We start from the raw sequence: 22591 nt of genomic DNA on the forward strand, positions 1-22591 counted from the left end.
ATTTATTTTACGACCAGAGGGCTTTCACATAAATACTGGTACTATAACTTTACCATGAATAATAATTTTGAAAATGAGAACGAAACAGTAAATATAAACTAACAATAGATAAAAAAATACATACATAAAATTAAAAAATACAATACACGAAAATATACAGTTAATCGTGAACAACCAAAGATTTAAGAACATGTATTGTTTTCCAACCATGTAACCAACAGCCGTGATGGCACTGTGGTGCAGGGACATGGAGACGACATGGTAAACAAGAAGGATGTTGGCGTAGAGTCCGACAGATATCCACAACCCCCTGGGTCACGTACTTCTCATGGCGGAGGTCATCAGTTACTTCACATCACGGCAAACAACCAAGCAACCAATCTTCACTGTGGTAAAGAGACAAGAAGGAGACGATATGATGAACACTTACTGAGCGTAGCATAGGTCCGTGGCCGCCAGGAGGATGTTGGCGCAGAGTCCGACGGATATCCACAACCACCTGGGGCACGCGCATCTCATGGTGGAGGCCATCGGTCACTACAACGGTCACTCAGGAGTCATGTCAATTTCACTAAAGGAAAAAAAGAAAGATCATTATCAATACAAAACCATTTGGATGTTTAATTACATTTACGAATATAACTGCCTGGAGTCAGTGGGACTAATGCTTCCGAAATTAGAGGATTGTTGTGAAGACGAAGAAAATTAACATGGAGAGGAGATGGAAGATATGTAGAGGAGAAAGATTACGGTTAGTAAGATTTCGAAGCAATAACGAAATAAAATTCTTACTTGCTTATTAAAATATTGCAGGGCAGCATACTCGCGCCGTTGTCTCGGTGCAGGACAGAGAGAAATCAGATAGAGCCTATGTTTTTTTCAATGTTGGTACAAATTTACATGAAAACTGTATATTTTCCAAAAATATATTATGTTAGCTATTTAAGACACCACAAAATTAATCTTACTTAATCTTGACTTTGTTTCATTTGATGTAAAAATGGGACATGGTAAAAACAATAAATAAATAATTAATTACCAACATGTACAAGTTTGACAGTTGTATTAAATAAAAATATATAACTCCAATATTGTGTGTAACGAATAGCATATAACGTATAACGAATAGCATATTCCCTACAGCCCTCAAAAAAACGATTGTTATACCAATATTTAAACAAGGATGTAAAAATGACATAAAAAATTACCGACCAATAAGCCTACTAAATGCATTTTCAAAAATATTGGAAAGAATACTAAAAAAACAACTCTTATCCTACTTAGAAGACAGTAAAAAATTATCAAAAACTCAGTATGGATTAAGGGAGAACTTAAGTACTAGTGACGCCATAGAAAAAATTACCGATATGATCACTAAAAGTTTAGACAGTGGAGAAAAAACTTTGGCAATCTTCATAGACTTACAAAAGGCTTTTGACACAATAGATCACAAAATACTTTTTTCAAAACTTTCAAAAATTGGTATGTCATGTACAACACTAAACTTACTAAAAAGCTATATGACGGAGCGTACACAGAGCGTCCAAATTAACAAGAGAAAAAGCAAACCTCTCCTAATCAACCATGGAGTACCACAAGGAAGCGTACTAGGTCCGATATTATTTTTAATATACATTAATGATATCTGTAACCTAGAAACAAGAGGAAAAATCATTAGTTTTGCTGATGACACAGTAATTTTATTTAAAGAAAAAGATCGGATAAATACCTACAAAGAAGCTGAACACGGACTTGGTCTCCTGCAAAACTGGCTTAAAAGAAACTCCCTGACGCTTAATGTCAATAAAACAAAATATCTGACATTTTCTAAAACAGCCAGAGGGCAGCCGTCAGAGGACCTTAATCTCAAATTACATTCATGCCAAGGAATTTATCAAAAAAATCAAGGCTTATCATGCCTCTGTCCCACTATAGCACACTCCAAAAGCATCAAATATCTTGGAATTGAAATTGATGATAATCTCCGTTGGAACTCACATATAGATGTAATTACAAAAAAACTAACCAGGTACATATACTTCTTTAGAAACATTCGCAATATCCTCAATATAAACGATATTAAAAAAGTATACTATGCTTTGTGTCAATCACAAATAGAGTACGGAATAACTGGATGGGGGTCTGCCTTGAGCACTCACACAGAGCGGCTCAATATAGCACAAAAAGGAGTATTAAAGACTATACTGAAAGTTCCGTTTAGAACTCCGACAGAAGAAATATTCAAAAACTTCAATGTTTACAATGTACAGAAACTATATTCAAAAAATATTTTATTTAAACTGAAAAAAAACATATCCGAATACTCCACTGCCCAACATAAATACACAACCAGGGCAAAAAGCGAAAATATCCTGATTACTCCCAGTTTGAACACATCCTTTGGACAGAGAAATAATAAATTCCATGCTATAAAATTGTTCAATGCTCTACCAAATGAAACCAAAAAAATAAACGAAATGAGTATATTTAAAACAAAAGTCAAAACATGGCTTAGAGATCAAAGTAATAATCAACTTACAAACATTATGAAGACAATTTAAAGACAATTCAAAACTAAATACAAAAATTTAAGAAAAACTACAGGCCGCCTCAGAACAGGAAACCCTAGTGAGGAGGACTGTGAAAAAAATACAAAAAATATACTTATATTATACTTTAAACCTACATAATGTACAAATTTTGCTATTGATATTAATAAAAATATATATATATATATATCGTGGGACAAAAACGCAAAGAAAAAACTTCGGCGAAAATGGCCAGTCACTCAAAATATTATTTACAAAGAAAAAAAAAGTTGAATACATTTGCAAATTTGTTACGAAAGTTTAATGGAGAAAAGGCGTAGAATTGGGGGAAATGGAGGGAGGTAAGTTAAGAACAAGAAAAGTCATAATTTATGCATGGGTCCTGGAAAGGTTAAGTACCTAGGTATAACAAGTTAGAGTGGAATTAGTTGATTACTAAGACTTTTTTTCTTACAAATGTCTGGAGCTAGTGAGACTATGGCATCTCCAATTGGGGTATGATGTTAGGCTGAAGGTAGTACAAAAAGAAAGGAGACGTGGAAGATGAAAAAATAAAAGCACCAAATAAATGTCTAGCAGCACTGTACCCGATGATGGGAAAAAAAGTTGTCTATCAACGGACAACAAATTATTGCTATACAAAACCACCATAAGGCCAGGCTTCACCTACGCTTGCCCTGTTCGGGGGCACGCTGCTCAAAGTCACATAAAAACAATTCAAAACTTTCAAAACAAAGCCATTAGACTTGTTAAATGCGCCTAAATGGAGTAGAATTGCAACTATCCTTAATGACTCCAAAATTCCGTTGATATAGGACATCTTTGTCCCCCAAGCAACCAAATTTAGTGCCAGCCTTCCCAGCCACACTATTCCTACGATAAATACACTTGCAAAATATAGTGAAAATTAAAAGTTTAAATATAAAAAAACCAAAGACAATACTCCGGAACAGCTGCAGTATAATTTAAGCTCTTATTCAAACCAGTATCTATAGATAATCTAATACAAATATGCTAGAGTCAGTAAACTCATGTTTAGGAACTCTGTAAATAAATTCAATCAAAAGTCAAAGTGATTTAACTGTTAAAAAAAGGTTTTTGAACATTTTTTTCTTACTAAAATCTTTAACCTTATCCCTGAAAACATAAAAACCGTGAGTAAACCCCATTCCTTTAAAAAACAAATTAAGAAATGGATCCTTACACACGGAATACATTACAACTACAATACCCATTCATTCTACACTATATCAATTTAATCACCTTTCAGACAAAACATAATAAATCCTTATTTCCTAAATTAGTGGTATAGTATGTACATAATTAATTAGTGTGATCTATTTACTAATAATTTCTCAATTTTTTTATCTTCTCGTAATTCTCTAACTTCTCCATCATCTTCTTGCAACCCAAACTAGCTATAAATCATTTTTCTTTTTTGTATTATAGTAATGTATAGATTCTATGCCCGCAAACTGTAAAATTCACCCGCCATAACACAGAGTCACCCCTAGCAAGGAGGGTTAAATATCACAAAAAACCACATGTACTCTCTAAATCATGTATCAATAAAATAAATAAATAAACATATTTCTCTTTGCGAGAAAGCTCTAATTAATATGATATATTATTATCCTTAATCTTTTTTATGTGGCTCATTGTTTGAGCCCGTAAAAATTTAACATTGCAATTAAGCGCAATTCAAAGTAAAGAAGAACGTTCAACATAAAGGATAATTTACGATAAAACTAAAGTAAGCCAGGGTTACTTTGCATCACAAGGGGTAACAGTGCAGAAAACTTTTAAAGTCTTCTTTGAGCGTAGATATTAATTATTAATATTGTAACACTAAGCCTTATATAAATTATTTTTAAAATGCTGAGACAGATTCAGAGCCTGTGTCAGAGTTTTATTATGTTTTATAAAGTTATGCTCGATAGGAGGATTACCTATTGTTGGGAAGCAAGAGCTTCATAGATGCACGCACAGATGGCAGTGCATAGAGCTTGCGTGGAAGTCCGCAAGATGGAGCCAGTGGCCAGTAGTCGCCAGGGCCAGTGGAAAGGCTCTCAGAGAAACTTACTGTTTAAGATTCCAATTAGCAAGCTTCTAGTTAGGTCGACTATCGAGTCACCTTTATAATACGCGGAGTATTAATTAATCCCTGTTTAATCTGAAAGAACCATTTAATTATAAACTCCTTCCAAGACGAGTTTTTTTTTTATTTTTAATATTTACTCCACACAGGAGGCCCTGAAGAAAATAATTTCCCTCAGGGCCTATGTCATCTTTGGGGATGCTGTGTGGAGGGTCTTTTTGTGGAGAGGAAGGAGTGAACATGGGTCTTGAAGAGTCCCATGTTGTAGGAGGGAGGAAACACAGAGGCCGGCAGTTCGTTCCACAGCCGAGCTGTTGAACTTAAGAACGAATCGTAGAAGCGACCCGTTCTCATGTGACAAGTGTCAACTGTGTACAAATGTTGGGCGCGCGTTTGGCGTGTATCCCGACTACGCACCGGTGCCGAAGGGATCAATGACGCTAGTTCTTCAGAGCATCTTCCATTGTAATACCGATAGAACAAGGACAGCATACCTACCTGACGCCTGTGCTCTAAAGATTGCAGTCCGTTTGTTAAGATTGGGGAATCTATCAAACGGACCGCCCGTTTCTGCACAGAGTCAAGGGTTTTTTTCAGGTATTTTGGGGCTCCAGACCAGAGATGGCTGCCAAATTCGACAGTAGGGCGCACTTGCGATTTGTACAGGGTGAGCAGTTGTGTACTATTAAAGTATCTGCGGGCCCTGTACAGTACGCCCAGCTTCTGAGAGGCCAACTTTACTCTAGCTTCGATGGAGCCCCCGTACCTGAGCTGGTCACTTATAGTTACACCAAGCATATCAATGGAAGGCCTGTTCGGAAGATTGCTTCCGTTGAAGGAGACTAGATTATCATTTGGATCCCTTTTAGACGTAATCAGACAGGATTGGGTCTTTGAAACATTAAATTCGACGAGATTATTTTTACCCCAGGAGGAAATACTCTCGAGATAACCGTCCATTCTCTGCTTCAAAGCCCTCCGAGCCGTTGGAGTTTGTGTGCCCTTTGGGGGCCTGTCAAATAAAAAGCTATCATGAACTGTACTGTCATCCGCGTAACAATGAATCGGTGCACATGTCAAAAGGTCATTGATGTGCAACAAAAACAAAGTTGGAGACAGAACCGATCCCTGTGGGACGCCAGCATTTATGGAGTGCGAGGAAGAGGTGAAACCGTCAGCAACCGCCTGAATCGACCTATCCCTTAAAAAGTCAGCAATCCACGTACACAGGGATGCGGGAAGTCCGTAAGAATGCAATTTGTTGACAAGTCCTCGGTGCCAGACCCGGTCAAAGGCCTTGGATATGTCTAGTGCGACCGTTTGGGTCTCACCGTGACGTTCCAGGCACCGCCCCCAAACATGCGTCACATACGCGAGAAGATCACCGCACGAGCGGTTCCGCCGGAATCCGTATTGACGGTCGTTGATAATTTTGTTCTTCTCGAGGTATGTGAGCAGTTTGTCGTTGATCACACGTTCCATCACTTTGGACAGAACTGATGTGATCGCTATGGGGCGGTAGTTGGCCGGGTTGGAGCGGTCACCTTTCTTGGGAATAGGGTGAATTACCGCTTTTTTCCAACCAGAGGGCACAGTGCCACACTTCAGGGACATTTTGAAGAGCTTTGTCAAAACTGGAACTATTTCCGCAGCACACCTCTGCAATACCAGGGCAGGTATTCCATCAGGTTCACTAGCTTTGTTAACATCGAGCCCCCGTATGACGTGGAGTACATCCCGATGCCGGATTCTCAGTTTTTTCATATAGAAGCCGCAGTGAGGAACCGACGGCGGAACAGCACCCCCGTCGTCGAGGGTCGAGTTTTCCGCAAACATTTTCCCTAAAAGGTTTGCCTTTTCGGTGGCGGTGTTTGCTAGTGAGCCGTCAGGTCTGATAAGAGGTGGCAAACTGGGTTTGCAAAAATTTCGACCTATTGAGCCCGCAAGCGACCAGAATGCTCTGCTGCCATGCGGGCAGGCAGCCAGCTTTTTGCTGATCTGCAGGTCGTGTTCGAATTTTGACCTATTGATGATTTTTTTGCATTCCTTTGCCGATTTGTTGTATGCTGATCTGCTTTCGGGCGTTCGAGATGTGTTGTAGGCTCGGTAAGCCGCGTTTTTTCGTCGAACTGCTTCGGAGCATTGTCGACTGAACCACGGCTTTGAGCCCACACCAGTTTCTTTAGTAGTCGATTGTATGAAGCCATCCATCGCCGAATTGATGACTTCACCAATCTCCTGGGCACATCTTGAAGGGTCCGAAGTCCGAAAACAAACAGCTGACCACGGAAAAGCATTGAAATGGGCCCGCATACCGAACCAATCTGCTGACCTATAGTGCCACACTTTTCTCCTCAGCCTCTCATTGGTTGGTCTGAGGCTAACGGGGATTGATGTCGTCACTAGGCAGTGGTCAGATGATCCCAGAGGCGCTGTGACGTCAATCTTATAACCGTGTGGCACAGTAGTTAAGAATAGGTCTAACAGATTGGAGCGGTGAGTCTGGACATCAGGAACCCTTGTAGGCTCCTGAACCAATTGCTCTAATCCGTAGCAAATGGCAAAGGATTCCGCCTGTCGGCCAGCCGAGTCCGTTGGGCCTGAGAACTTCAACCATGGTTCGTTATGAACGTTGAAGTCCCCCAGAACAACAAACTCGGCCGAAGGGTAGCGGGGCAAGAGATCATCAATAGTATCGCTCAAATGTTTGAAGAGCTCGGAAGTGTTTGATTCGCTATGGTTCGGTGAGCGGTATAGACATGCGTAGAATCTTGCCGTACTGGCAAGATTGACGCGCACCCACATTACGTCGAATCTGGAGTTTTCCAGACTCAATAGTCGCACACAGTTGACGTCAGCTCGACTATAGAGGCAGACTCCTCCTTTCAGTCGGAATTTGCTTGCGAGGGTAAAGCCCGGGCAGCCCAGATAGGAGGAGTCTGGCGGCTCGGCTATCTGAGTTTCGGATAGGAAAAGAAGGTTGGGACGTTGGGACAAAAGATAGTGATGGACGGAATTTAAATTTGTGTGCAGGCCGCGAATGTTGGCAAAATTTACCTACAGTTTTGGCCCGCACCGGGGACGCCTGTTACTCGCCGCTGTAAAGATGTTAAGTTTGTTTTTATGTATATTCATGATTTTAATTTTTTTTTGTTGAGTTGGAGACCTGTTTGTACGAACACAACACCTATAAATGTTTTTTTTATGAAACCCTGATACGAACCGAGAAACACTGAGGTGAAACACGGACAGTTACTGAGGGTCGTTATTTGATGTGGAAAAATCCAAATTACGCTGCATGCAATTTGTGATGATGTCAATTATTTAGCTGGATATCGCGGGTTCAAATCCTGGCGTGCGCAAGTAATTTTTTATTTTATTAATTTGTGTTATTTCACAATTTACTCGTTTAAAATAATATGAAGTATACAAGTAGGAAAGTAGGAAAGCAGGAAAATACTTTCAGTATCGCCCTGGTGTAAGACCACCATTCAGTGTTGCTTGAAATGACTTTGGCCGTGTTTTGTGACCAGATCTGAATAGCCAGGTACTTCCCCACCTTCCTCTCCTTCCCCTCTTGCTTCATTAACTTTCATACATCGTCTCAAACATACTTTTATGTTTTTTTGACCGTCGATATTACCCAAATCGTTTTTTTTTTGTTCATACGCTAGCAGTACATAGATAAAATGAGAGGTAAACAGTTAACAAGGTTTTGGAAATAAGTAACTGTACCCCGCCACGCGTTGCTGTAGCTCAATCTGTCTGTGCAGATAGAGGAACAATGGCGCGTGTTGCTTTTACGTCCAAAAAATGGCACTGTTTTACAAAAAAATATGTTTTCATCTGTCACAGGTTATATCTATATAATATAAGTATATAAAAACACACATCAACATTTTTATCCATATAAACATGAGAATTGAGTTTAAAAATTATTAGATTTTAAAATTAGTGCGCCGATGGGTTAATGGCTTATAATTATAATTTAAATTACGAATAAGTAGAATATCATATATCCCTACTAGATATTTGCTATATCAATACCATATTAAAAAAGTAATTATTTATTATTTTTAATGATAAACTAATGTTTATAAGACAAGGTTTTATGCATAGCACAAAGGATAACAAATTATTATAAGCAATAATTAGTCGCCCGAAATATTAATACAGATTGAAAATATCTCCTGAGTAAATATCTTGGAAATAAGCCGACATAGCTCAGTGGCACTTACAGAGCACCTGACCGGACATCAGAATGCACAGGCATTTATTTTTACTCGGGAGATATTTTCAATTTGTATTAATATTTCGTGGGACTAATTATTGCTTATTATTATTTGTTATTAGTCGGATATTTTGGCCTCAATCCTAAATTTAAGTTTTGTATGAAACAGTCCGCGCAGCCGTTCCATTTAACGAACAATCTCTGGAAAACTAATATTAAAAATGAGGTGGGTAAAATGGCGTAGTTTTGTTGTCAAGCTAAAATAGTCTTCATATCGACAGAACGTATGCTGGAAACAAAGATTCATTGTGCCAGGACATATCCGAGCAAAATACTGCCAAACACATATATACACACCCAGTTATGAATGCCATTTTATATATGTATGGCGGCAGGGCCGGATCGGTCATTGGCGCAATAATAAATAATAAAAATATATTTTTGGAATAACTCAATGAGTACAACCTCAAATTGTAATATTTAATTATTAATTTTTTGAAGAAAATTTCTTATGAATGCTTATCACTTTGTGATGTCATTATTTATTAGAATAATACACAAATAACTTTGTTTACATCACTTTAATATATATAACCTCTACATGTTTCATGAACAATGTTCACCTCATCGCTTGCTCCTGATGAGGTGAAAATACAGTATATACTTGCTCCTGATGAGGTGAACATTGTTCATGAAACATGTAGAGGTTATATATATTGAAGTGATGTAAACAAAGTTATTTGTGTATTATTCTAATTTAATTATTAAATATTAGCGATACTCAAACGAAAAATTATTTATTATTCTTATTTGAAGTTCTTAATCGAAGCACGATATATGGTCGGATTAGCGTAGTTGGTAGAGCAGCATATATTTTTCTGATTCGCCGGTTTCAAATTTTTGATTGAGAAGTGCTAATATTATCTTCAATTATTAAATAATAAATATATTTGTAAAATACAACTAACAACACGGACGAATCGATAAAACTCTTAGTTAGATTATAGCGAATTGTTTTTTGCCAATAGTCGATGGCATTTGACTAACTATCGGAAAACTATCAAAATTCAGTTTCCCCGAGTCCAACTTTTGTCCGAATTCAGTGCAAGTTAAATATTATTCAAACACATGAAGTTTTTGACATGCAAACATCGCTGAATATCTATGGAGTGAATGATCACGGTATACAACTCTCAAATGTAATGAACATGCTCGCTCGTGTCGACTAATAATCAATATTGTTGATTTAAGACTTTTATCGTGGCTCTCACGCTAGGGTACCTGGAGTGAATCGTTACAATAATTTACAATGATTACGCAATTGATTGCCGATACATTTAGGTTTTAACGACGTGCCGAAAGTATGTTGAACATTGTGGTACTGATTTCTAACCGTATGAAAGATCTGCATCTGGAAGATCTGTTTCTCGTGTCTAGGATGAACCAAGTATGTATGAAAAGTATGTATGAAAAACAATACTAAGTGTCACAGTCAACACGTAAATTTTTGCTCCACACAAATTAATAATTATATTAAAATTAAGAGCTTAAAGTAGTGTTTTTCACCCACGAGTACTTTACCATAATCAAAAATTAACATTGTGTACCAACAGTTGCAGCTGCCTAACCGGTAATTCTTTATTATTAATTAAAATTTCAACTGTCACTGGATTCCATTAGACACACACATACAAAGCCGATTAGAAGGAAGAATACTAATACAATCAAAGTTTCGAAGAGTACAAGTGAAACGCCCACCCACTTCTCGTCATAGACAACGCATGAACAGGGTTGTCACTGCATCTTATATAAATTATTAATATACAAAATCCAATTGCAAGATGAGTACCACTGATGCACTATCATATATCAACAAGGCTAAGGAGGAAATTAGTGCTTTATATAGTAATATTACTGATCCGGCACTTAAACTAACTAAAGATCAGATGACTAAATTACTAAACAAACTTTCCAACCTCTCTGGCACCATGCTGGATGTTGGTGTCAAAGTTGGAATCCTCGAGGGACAGGTTAAGTCATATGAACACATGGTCTCCTCAAAATTGATAGAATCAACCTCACAACATGAATCTTCATATTTACCAAATTTAACAATGTGCGAAGCTGCTGACGAGCTCGAGGAGAGGAAAAAACGTTCGAAAAACATTATTATTTTCAACTTTCCTGAAAGCTTGGCCTGCTCTCAAATTGACAAAATTACAGATGACACGACAAAAATATCAAATACACTAACGGCCATAAACTCAACCATCACCAAGGCCAACATCACAACCTTTCGTCTGGGGATAAAAAAAACGGACAAACCCAGACCTCTAAAAGTGATGCTTGACAATCCCACCCAAGCCATTGATATTTTGCGAAAAAAAAATAGCATAACAGAGTACCCTGGCATTAAAATTTATTCCGACCAAACTCCAGCCCAAAGAAATTATCTCGCCAATTTACGATTAACCCTAGACCAAAGAACCCGAGACGGTGAAATAGGTCTCACAATCAAATATAAGAACAATAAACCTGTTATTGTAAATACAAAAAACTCCCCACGAAACTAACATTTTACTACCAAAATGTTAGAGGTTTGCGTACCAAGCTCAACACCCTAAGGTGTAATATTCCAACGATAAATAACGATGTGTACTGCCTAACAGAAACCTGGCTTCATGAAAATATATCTTCCCCTGAATTAGGCTTCACCAACTACGATATTTACCGGCTGGATCGTGAAAATATTATTGGCGGCGGGGTTTTAATATCGATCAGAAAGATGTTCCATTCAAAACTATTAAAACTAAAAAATAAAAACATTGAACAAATAGCTATATTAGTGAAACTCAAAGCAACAAAAATAATAATTGTGTGTGTGTATATCCCCCCCCAAGTTAGTGCTGATGTGTATTGTAAACATTGTGATGAAATTGAATCTTTGAAATTGAAATATCCTGATGCAAAATTAATAATTTTTGGGGATTTTAATCTCCCAAATGTAAACTGGGTACAACCCACCGAGTCTTCAAATCCCATCTCTGCTAAAGCCCAATTAATCATTGATATCATCAACTTTCTCAACCTTAAACAATTAAATCATGTTAAAAATATAAATGACAGAATTCTTGACCTTGTCATATCAAACATAAATAATAGTAATGTCAGCGAATCGCGTGAATCAATAGTATCCATTGACTCTCATCATCCCCCTTTACAAGCGACCATTTATTTGGCACCCATTGAACTCCTTAGTCCCCAACCTCCCGTTCACGAACTAAACTACAAGAAAGCCGATTATAATCAAGTGCGGTTATATCTTTCTTCGCTCAATTGGTCCCGCATTTTTATGTCTACAAACGTAGAAGAAGCAACAAATGTGTTCAACTCAAACCTTTATGATACTATTGAAAATTGCATACCAACTTCTATTGTAAAACGTAACGACTGTTACCCAAAATGGGTTAGTACTGAACTAAAAAAACTCATTCAATGTAAAAAAATTGCCCACATTAACTTTAAATCCGATAACTCCACTGACTGCTATAAAATTTTTTCTGTTTTACGAAATAAATGTAAAAGTCTATCTAAAAAATGCTATTCAGATTATATTACAGATGTAGAGCAGACTATCAAGTCAAATCCAAAACATTTTTGGAATTATGTGAATTCTCTTAAAGACAACAACGGCTGTCCTCGATCAATGTATTCAGGGCGAAAACATGCTGACAGTGATCAAGAAATAGTTGACCTCTTTGCTGATCATTTCTCAAGTGTTTATGAACAGAAAAATGATAATGTAACTATACCTGAATTTAAATACACCAATGTAACTGACATATCAACATGCCACATTTCTCTGGATGATGTTTATACAAAGATCAGATCTCTAGATTGTAAGAAGGGGTCAGGTTCTGACAAAATTCCACCGGTATTCATAAAGGAATGCGCTCAGTTTATAGCAGCTCCACTTCAACACATATTCAATCTGTCACTTCAAACTGGAATATATCCTGATCCTTGGAAACTTAATCACTTGACACCTGTATTTAAATCAGGTGATAAAAATTGTGTTTTAAATTATAGACCAATTTGCATACTGTCTACCACCCCGAAAATGTTTGAAAGTATTGTCTTAGATAAAATTGCTGTTAAGTTTAGGCATATTATTACTCCAGAACAGCATGGTTTTGTGACCGGTCGGTCTACCACAACCAATCTTCTATTGTATGAACACTATATCTGTGAAGCTTTCACGTCTCGTGCACAAGTAGATTCAATATATACTGACTTTTCAAAAGCCTTTGATAAGTTAAATATTAATATCCTTCTCGCGAAACTGCAAGCCCTTGGTATACATGGATCATTCCTAAAATGGTTGAATAGTTACCTCTGTAACCGCGAACTGATGGTAAAATTAAATAATAAAGTCTCATATAAATTTAAAGTAACATCTGGAGTTCCTCAAGGCTCTCATCTGGGCCCACTTCTCTTCGTATTGTTTATAAATGATTTATCTTTATGTTTCGAAAATGTCAAATTCATTCTATTTGCAGATGACCTAAAGCTTTTTAAGATTATAAAATGTTTAAATGATACACTTATCCTTCAGCATAATATAGATAGACTTGCTAGCTGGTGTGAAATAAACAAATTATTCCTAAACGTAAAAAAGTGTTTCCACATGTGTTTTTACCGTTCACGGACTCCAATAACCATATCGTATTCAATTAACAATAATGAAATTGCATTAGTACCATTTATCAAAGACCTTGGTGTTATTTTTGACAGAAAACTTACCTTTGATCGTCACTGTGAAACAATTTCCAATAAGGCCATGCAAATTCTAGGTTTTGTAATGCGTAACACAAGGACTTTTCAAAACATTGAGTCAATTAAATTACTCTACTGCTCTCTTGTGAGATCGCACCTAGAATATGCATCTCCTGTATGGTCTCCGATTTATACCTGTAATTTACACCGCTTGGAGAAAGTACAAAGAAAATTTCTTCGATACGTTCAATTCAAATTGAGACAGCCTGTAATTGATATATGCTATAATACATTAATGTCTGGTCTAAATCTACCACTTCTTTCTACCCGGCGAACTATTAATGACATTATTATACTTTTTAAATTACTGAACAATCTCATAGACTGCCCTCAAATGTTAAGTGTTATAAATTTTCGTGTCCCTGTTAAATCAACTCGACTCCACCATCTTTTCCACAGTGACAATCATAGCACTAACTATTTGTATCATTCACCGTTGGCGCGTTTTCACCGCACTGCCAACACGTATACAGACCTTTTTGATATTTTCAAAACCTCACCGTCTTGCATCAAGGCAAAAATACTTGGTTATGAATGTAATTGATATGTTTGTGAAATGTTAAATGTCTGTTTGTACTGCATCATACTGACTGTTGTGTTCTTCTTTATGTGTAACATATATATGGTGTTCTATACATATACATTCCACATATATACATATATGTGAAATGTATATGTATAGCATCAATAAAAACTGCTTGTGGATGTATTATTTTAATGAAAAATGCTATTTCTAATTGTCAAGTCTCTGACAGCCCTGAACTGTGTACTTATAATCCCATGTTTCACATTACTGTAAAAGCCTTTTATGGCGTTTAGTAAATAAATAAAAGTTAGTTAATGATTAATGAAAGTGAGTCGTGGTGTTTGAAAGAGAAAGTCAGAAAACAGTTTGCAATATAGTTGTGAATTACATATGAACACTTGGAGCAGATGGATGAGTTTGTGAATTTGAGAAGTATGTTCTAGCTAGAGAGATTGGAAGGCTGACAGAGATATTGAAGGAAGGGTAAATGCAGGAAAAGGACTGAACGAGGTTGGCACTAATAAATAAAAATTTCAAAGAGGCGAGGCAGTCCATAATTGAGTGCTGGTACCAACCCTGATTTATGGCACTTAAGGCATGGAAATGGCAGAGGAAGGATGAAAGTAGACTGAATGCAGTAAAAAGTAGGTACCGTGTGAGAAGTGGAGATTCGCAAATAATGCAAAGGCAATGTAAGCATAATGAGTAAGATAAATAAAGAGACGCTTAGATGAATAGGGCATGTAGAGCGAATGAACGAAGATAGGAGTGTAAGGAGAATATATTAATATATATACAAATGTTGTGAATACTTGAATAAGTCGAGGAAGACATAGTATCAAGTGAACAAAATACTCTTTAAAATACATATGTTTTGGTTTTTCAAAAATTTTACTATTTTTAAATTTTTTCGCAGGTCACATATTCTTTTTAGGTAAGTATATTTTAATTTGGCTCACTAATCTTAAGAGAAAAATAATCAAATTTAAAATCGTATATTGAAAGAATATTGTGCCGAAAACATTTAATTTCCTATAATAACAAATTTCTACGTAATACTTTGCTTTACAAGATTGACAAGAAGGTCACTACACAGCTGTATATTCCGGACCCAGAATGCAGCTAGTTTTCATGTACTTTAATCAGTGATTCCTGACATTATTTGGAAAATAAAATGGAAATAATATTTTTGTCTCCGGTGAAATTTATGCCTAAAAACATAGAAACTGGTGACATAAATAAAATATTGGAAATCAATAGGTATTGGACAGCTATGGTCGATGTAAGGGGTTGGACCGTTTCATTGCCAAATAAAAAACAAAAAAGTCACCAGAGATTAAAATTTCGTTATTTTATTTTACTCTATATAATGTCAGGAATTGTTGGTATCGAGTACGTCCCTTAACAATCTGTATATACAATACATCATAAATAGTTAAATTATTATTAAAATAACCTCACTACTGACTATTATCATAGACACCTCATACTTCGACTTACGACAGGTCTCATACAAGCCTAGGATAAATTAGTTCAACTATTGTTACACTGGTATATATTTCTGTATGAATTATGCATTGTCTCACTGCACTTATATAACTGCATCACTTGCAATAGTGTTTTGTGTATACACTAATTTTTCTTTAATTTATTGCTATTTTTTATCCTGTTTACCACTGTACGCTTGTAATTCGATTATCACTGTATTGTAAAAGCCATTTTATGACGTTTAAATAAATAAATAAATAAAACTTATATTAAAAATTGAAATTAAATCAAGTCTGCACTAGTTAGATAGTATAAATTACTGCAGAGGGCGCACAAGATTCCGATATAGTTCGGCCCTGTACAATAGTATCCACGTATCTGTTTACATCTTCACAGACATGAGTATTATACATACTCGTATATGAAAATGTCGAGAGACATTATTTGCGAGTGTCCCATATTCTTATGGTAAGTTCATCTTTTCAATTTCTTATTTTTTTGAGAAATTTTATTTAATTATACGCATAACGGTGAATCATGAAATAGTAGAAATATAATTGTACAGTTTACACAGTAAGATATAATTATTATATATGAAATAATAAAAATGAATATAGGTGCAGTTAAAAAGTATTTATTTTATTTGGTTTTAAGCCCTGCCGGGCTTTTACATGGATTTTAAGATAAGATTTAATAATATACCTAATGAGATATCGAATATTATACACATTGTTTTTAAAACATGAAATAACGTTAAACTGACGAAATATGAAAAAATATTATTAAAACATGTAACAGTAACATAAAATAATATAGAAACTGGAACAATACTACATACAGGACAAAGGATTCAACAAAGTGCTGGTATAGATTACGCTTAGTTCTATAAATGTCGCAGAGTCAGTAAATATGTCAATAGTACCCCCAAGCCTGTTGCCCAGATCATGCATCCTATTGGTTAGTGAGTGTGTCTGATAGTTGGTTGTGTATGTATTGCAGAAGAATATTACATTTTGTATTGTGTTTCTAGTCGGCACATCGAATTTAATAGTAGCAACGATAGCAGGGCTGTCAATTTAGTTACTAATGACTCTGTAAGAATACAATGAAAAACATAAAACCAAATACAATGGAAATAATAGGGACTAGGTTAGTAAGAATTATTTATTTATTATTTTGTATTTAAACAATCCTGATTTTAAAAATTCCAAATAACAATGGATGAAACAAAAATGAGGATAAAAAGGTTAAAAAAGACAGTATCTGTGGGGACGAGTTAGGCCCTTCGCATACAGAGATACTTACAAGCCACGTGGCTGTGACGTAACCACAAGTAGCCTACCGATATACTACTTTTTAATGCTGGTTTCCGTAGCGCGCTACCCGAATACTAACTGACTTGATAATGTTTTCAAGTGCAGCCGTGGAATTAATGCGATGTCAAGTGACTCTAACGACGAAGATAATAATATTGTTCTTTATATTTACAAGCGTGGAAAACGATCTAAGATTAAGATAAGGCGATGCACTACGTCGTGTAATATTTAAAATTGAGCCGCAATCAATAACAACCCTTACGTAGATGGCGATAAGGTTTAAATTCACGCTTAACACCATCCGCCTGTATTGATTTATGCAAGAAAAAAACATGGCCAAAAAGTGCCTTTTATTTTATTTTGTGGATGTTCAGGCATAAATATTTAATTTTTTTCCAATCATCTTATAAATAACTTAATTTGCCACATTATACAATAAAATTATAACCGAAAGTTGGTTCGTAAGTAGGAAATTTTGAACTTTATAGCAGTTTTCATAGGCCTTATACATTATTTTTTTCTGGGATTATAAAAAGACTTATCTAAAAAATAGTAGATTATTTCAAAGGCCAAGATGTATTCTACTCGCATTATTTAATTAAAGCATCTGAAACATTTCTAGGCGACCAAATTTTCAAACCAAAAACACATGATTTTGCATTACTACGTATGGCATCGCTTTAAGGGTTCACTCATACAACGAAATAAATGTTAATTGTAAGGCATTCGTCGCCGTCAAAGAACTACATGAGAATGATGTCAAATTGACTTTTCTGTCCAACCTCAATCGACGCCTTTTGCGCTAAATCTTTCTAACATATTCCAGTAAATTATAGTTACATAAACGTGTACTATTGTCAGTAGCGTGCAACTGACGTCAAACCCGTAGTCGCCGCGTCGCGCCGTGTACGAACACTAGCAGAATAGTATAGCCGGTATAGCCGATACTCGCGAGCGGCGCGTATGCTACGCGCACAAAACTCAAGTCGCTTGTACGGATGTCCGTGTAGAAGAAGGCTAGGAAGTACCGGGCTATTCAAATCTAGTCACTGGTCTTCTACAGAATTCAAATTTTAAAATATATATTTAAATAGAACCTTTGTAAAAACACGCTGTTAAGGTTTATTCCAAATGTTGTAGGAAGGAGGAAACACAGAATTTATTAATTTAAAATAATATATTTGAGGCACGTTACAGAGTGAAAGATACCTATCAGTATCGCCCTGGTGTAAGACCAAAATTCAAAATTGAAACGTTGCTTGAAATGCCGTGTTTGGTGACCAGATCTGTAATAGCCAGGTACTCCCCCACCTTCCTCTTTCCCACCTCCATCCCTCCTACCCCACAACCTTCAGCCTCGCACCATACCCTAATTGGGGATGCCATAGTCTCACTGGCTCCAGACGGTTGCGAGCAGTTGGGAGTTGTTAAAAAAGCAGATAAAAAAACAAAAATAATGTTTCGAAAAGATTTGCACAAGGTCAATTTTATTTTTGACCTACATGTCGAAACCTTAAAGGGGACACTATTGTAAATTGTAAGACCGTCTTGTTTTGATGTTCCAAAAGGCTTCCATTAAAAATAATTAACATTTGAACTTCATTCAGCCTTCTGGCTGCATTTACCCTTGGTTGCTCTTTTTAGAGATTTTTCCAGGAAAAATAAGAAATTTTCAAATAAAATCGTGAAATACGATTTTATTTTTTCGATATAGCCCAAGAGGAACTATGACATCCCCAAATTGGTTATGGGTATTTAGGGATATTTGAGGGATCTCTCTTATTCAGATCTAGTCACCAAACTCAGCTCATTTCATACAATTATAATTGGTTGCACTTTTATAGAATTTTCCAGTGAAAATACTTTACGGATTTGGTTTGTATACAAATCTACAGTTTTATTCTGATGATGATGAAATTTTGCACACTTGACCTTAATAACAAAAGGAATTCTATTTTTGTACTGTTTCGTATGTGAAACTTATAATTTTGATATCAAAATACCAATGTAAAATTGAACCTATTAACTCCCACCTATGTATTGTAAGTTTCTCTCGTCCTAAAGTGAGTTTCACAAATTTACAAATATCACATCGTGGTACCTAGAAGTCAGTCTTTAGTCGATCAGCCTTGTGCAAGTGCCCAACTGCAACCGACGATAGGTGGCCGCTTCGCCGTGCACGCGCACCGCAGGTACCTACAAGCGTATCCGACTTCGCCCGCGGTTCGAGCTCACAATCATCAGCCAACCAGCTCCACCGTACCTTCGGCTTACTTCACACTGGAGTACCAGGAAGTACCAGTGGTGAACACCACCTGCAAGTCCGGTCTCCATCGACGCAGTGTCGAGACGCCGACTCATGGACCACGGATTCACATCCCACCGTGATTGACCTTAAAGCATCCCATTGTGTTGCACAACAACTTCTATGATGACGGCATCATCGTTCGTCGTCAGCAACAATTGTGACTACTTTATTTGGACTGTGTAATTCGACTACTTCAATAAAGCCGCTGCTAGGATACCACGCACGTCCATCATCCATTCGTCTCCTTACAATATCCTTTAAAATTGCATACATCTGTATAATTTATTACAATTTCTTTTGATTAATATGGCTCCTACAATCCAGCATGAATCTATCAATTGGTGCAGAATTTATTGCATCCGTTTGTAAGTAAACTTATTTTTGAATTGGCTTTGTCCAATTGGTAGCTCAATTCCATTGCACATTCTTGTGATATGTCTGTGAATGTTCTTATTGAATATAATTTTGTTAATAGGTTATTTATTATTTTATGCATAAATATCATCGCGTTAAAGGTCAAGCATCTGTTTCACTGCCAGCCAATTTAGTTCCTAAAATCTATTTCGATACATAAAAAGTATTATTATAATAGCTCTTTTTGGAGAATTTGCAACTTGCTTTGTATTCTGTTTTAAGAAAAGAGTCGTTGAACCTTAATTTAAAAAGTGGAGCAATAATGGAGTTGAAAATAGTGATTGTAGTATTTCTAGAAATTTTTTTCTTTAACTTAACTTAACTTAACTTCTTTCCAATTTTCTTTTGTAATATATATTATTAAATATTTTTAACGATATTTAGCAAAAGGGTGCAAAGTGTAATGCACTCTTCACCCTTCTACAGATACTCTGGCCTCTAGTCTCTAGTTCTCTAGTATATTGACTTTAGTTGGGGTCGCAAGCCTCAGTCAGGGTATGGAATTATGGGTACCTACATACAATGGTACAATGGCCACCGGTTCACAGCCATAATCGCCACTTTTTACCGGACCACTTCGCTTTATTTACAGGTCCACTCGTTCTTCGTTTCACCGCCGCACCGCGCTTTGTAGCGGGGCTCGGACAAAGATATTATACGGGAGGGGGGTTGGAGGCGTTTAAAAAGGTTCAAACATGCCCCCCCCCCCATTGAGGATTTCAGAGGTGAACTGGAACCTTATCGAAATAAGTTCAAATGTTAGTACCATAGATAACACGTACAAGGGCTGTGAACCATTGTGGACAAAATGCTACCTTTTTCTGCGACAATTTCAAAACAAATTATCAGGCTCACACATATACAAATCGACGGCATTATCTTGGTAACAGATTTCAGAATGAAGTAGCATAATTTAAATACTAAATCATGGGATATTATAATCGTAGGATTTGTAAAGTTTTTTTTTAAATATTAAATTTACCTAACGAAACGTAATCCTGAAAACTTGCGGAAAAAAAATATCTCCGCTATAAGTCACAATAAGTGGTTCGCTAGGTTTGGTGCCCGGTATCATGAGGGGAGGATTGTCTAGGACTTGGCGGCGATCCTGAGGGAAGTCTTTTTACCTCTTCAGCAGGACTCCATCGCTTTAGACCACAGTGGGAAGGATGAATTCAAACGTCCGTTACTCCTGGACACACTGACCCCCGAATTCCTACCCACTCTTCATACATTTTACTCTCCAGATCTTCCTTTGATTCATTTCCTTAAAAAAAACCTTTACATAGCATCTCCAAAGATGAAGTCTCTCATCTCACATCTCCTGTTCCACAGCCGAGCTGTTGAACTTAAGAACGAATCGTAGAAGCGACCCGTTCTCATGTGACAAATGTCAAACGTGTACAAATGTTGGGCGCGCGTTTGGCGTGTATCCCGACTACGCACCGGTGCCGAAGGGATCAATGACGCTAGTTCCTCAGAGCATCTTCCATTGTAATACCGATAGAACAAGGACAGCATACCTACCTGACGCCTGTGCTCTAAAGATTGCAGTCCGTTTGTTAAGATTGGGGAATCTATCAAACGGACCGCCCGTTTTTGCACAGAGTCAAGGGTTTTTTTCAGGTATTTAGGGGCTCCGGACCAGAGATGGCTGCCAAATTCGACAGTAGGGTGCACTTGCGATTTGTACAGGGTCAGCAGTTGTGTACTATTAAAGTATCTGCGGGCCCTGTACAGTACGCCCAGCTTCTGAGAGGCCAACTTTACTCTGGCTTCGATGGAGCCCCCGTACCTGAGCTGGTCACTTATAGTTACACCAAGCATATCAATGGAAGGCCTGTTCGGAAAATTGCTTCCGTCGAAGGAGACTAGATTATCATTTAGATCCCTTTTAGACGTAATCAGACAGGATTGGGTCTTTGAAACATTAAATTCGACGAGATTATTTTTACCCCAGAAGGAAATACTCTCGAGATAACCGAGGTATGAGACTATTAGACCAAATTGTTTGACCGTCCTCTCTGCCTACCCCTGCGGAAAAAACAAGTTCTGTAAAGGTTATATTCGAGTTTATTTAAGGTTTATACGAATGTGTTCAACTAACTTTATATAAAAGCCTACAAGGGCGTAAATAAATAAATAAATTAGTATGAAACCAAGTGTCGTTAACTCGTGCTAATGCAAATCGCGACTATGGACAGTGGCGCCCAGCCTTTGTTTCTGCTACACACTAAACGCACAAGGCGTAGTCCGACCAGTTTGGTCCTAATTAGCAGATAGTCAGAAGGCTCCCATGCCATTTCTACCATTGTTTCTACTATCTATGGTTAGTGCAATGCTACCTTCAAGTTACGTGATCGTATCTTCAAAATTTACGGTAAATATAAGGTAAAAACCCACAGAGAAATAATATTCACCTGCCCATACGGTCCATGGGTAGTCGAAATTTGGTAGTGAATGAAAAATACAACAATCATCTTTAGAGGCGATTCCTGTTCTACAAGGATAAGGAATTGTCTTTAACCTTAAAATTAACGACTTTTTGATGATGTTAGGGACAATTCCTTATCCTTAAGTAGAATATAATTGTCTCCAGTTAATGAAAAAGTTGTAAATTTCAAGGTTAAGAACAATTCCTTAATTTTAAGGTTAAGAACCCGAATCACCTCTCTAATGATCCTTTGCATGGGCGTCTTTAAAGTGTCAACATTGTCACGATAAAGGTTTTATCAACTTTATCGGTGATTAGTCGACCTTCGTTAGTACAAAGTAGGTACTAATCGAAAAAAGGTGGTTAGTTTATCTCTTGATGGTCCGGTCGT

The 22591-nt window shown here is 36.8% G+C and overlaps 1 protein-coding gene across 2 annotated transcripts in view; it reads right to left on the reverse strand.

Annotated features, from left to right (window-relative positions):
• ort (glycine receptor ora transientless) overlaps positions 1–22591 on the reverse strand; it is a 133179-nt gene that overhangs the window by 75659 nt on the left and 34929 nt on the right. For both annotated transcript variants that reach the window (XM_089649207.1, XM_089649206.1), the window contains exon 2: positions 431–571. In XM_089649207.1, coding sequence (XP_089505333.1) covers positions 431–531 — 101 coding nt within the window. In that variant the 5' untranslated portion in view covers positions 532–571. The remainder of the gene's footprint in view (positions 1–430; positions 572–22591) is intronic.

Source organism: Hesperophylax consimilis, chromosome 29 (genome assembly GCF_061612785.1).
Source record: "Hesperophylax consimilis isolate HC1 chromosome 29, BYU_Hcon_1.0, whole genome shotgun sequence".
Classification (NCBI taxonomy): Eukaryota; Metazoa; Arthropoda; class Insecta; order Trichoptera; family Limnephilidae; genus Hesperophylax; species Hesperophylax consimilis.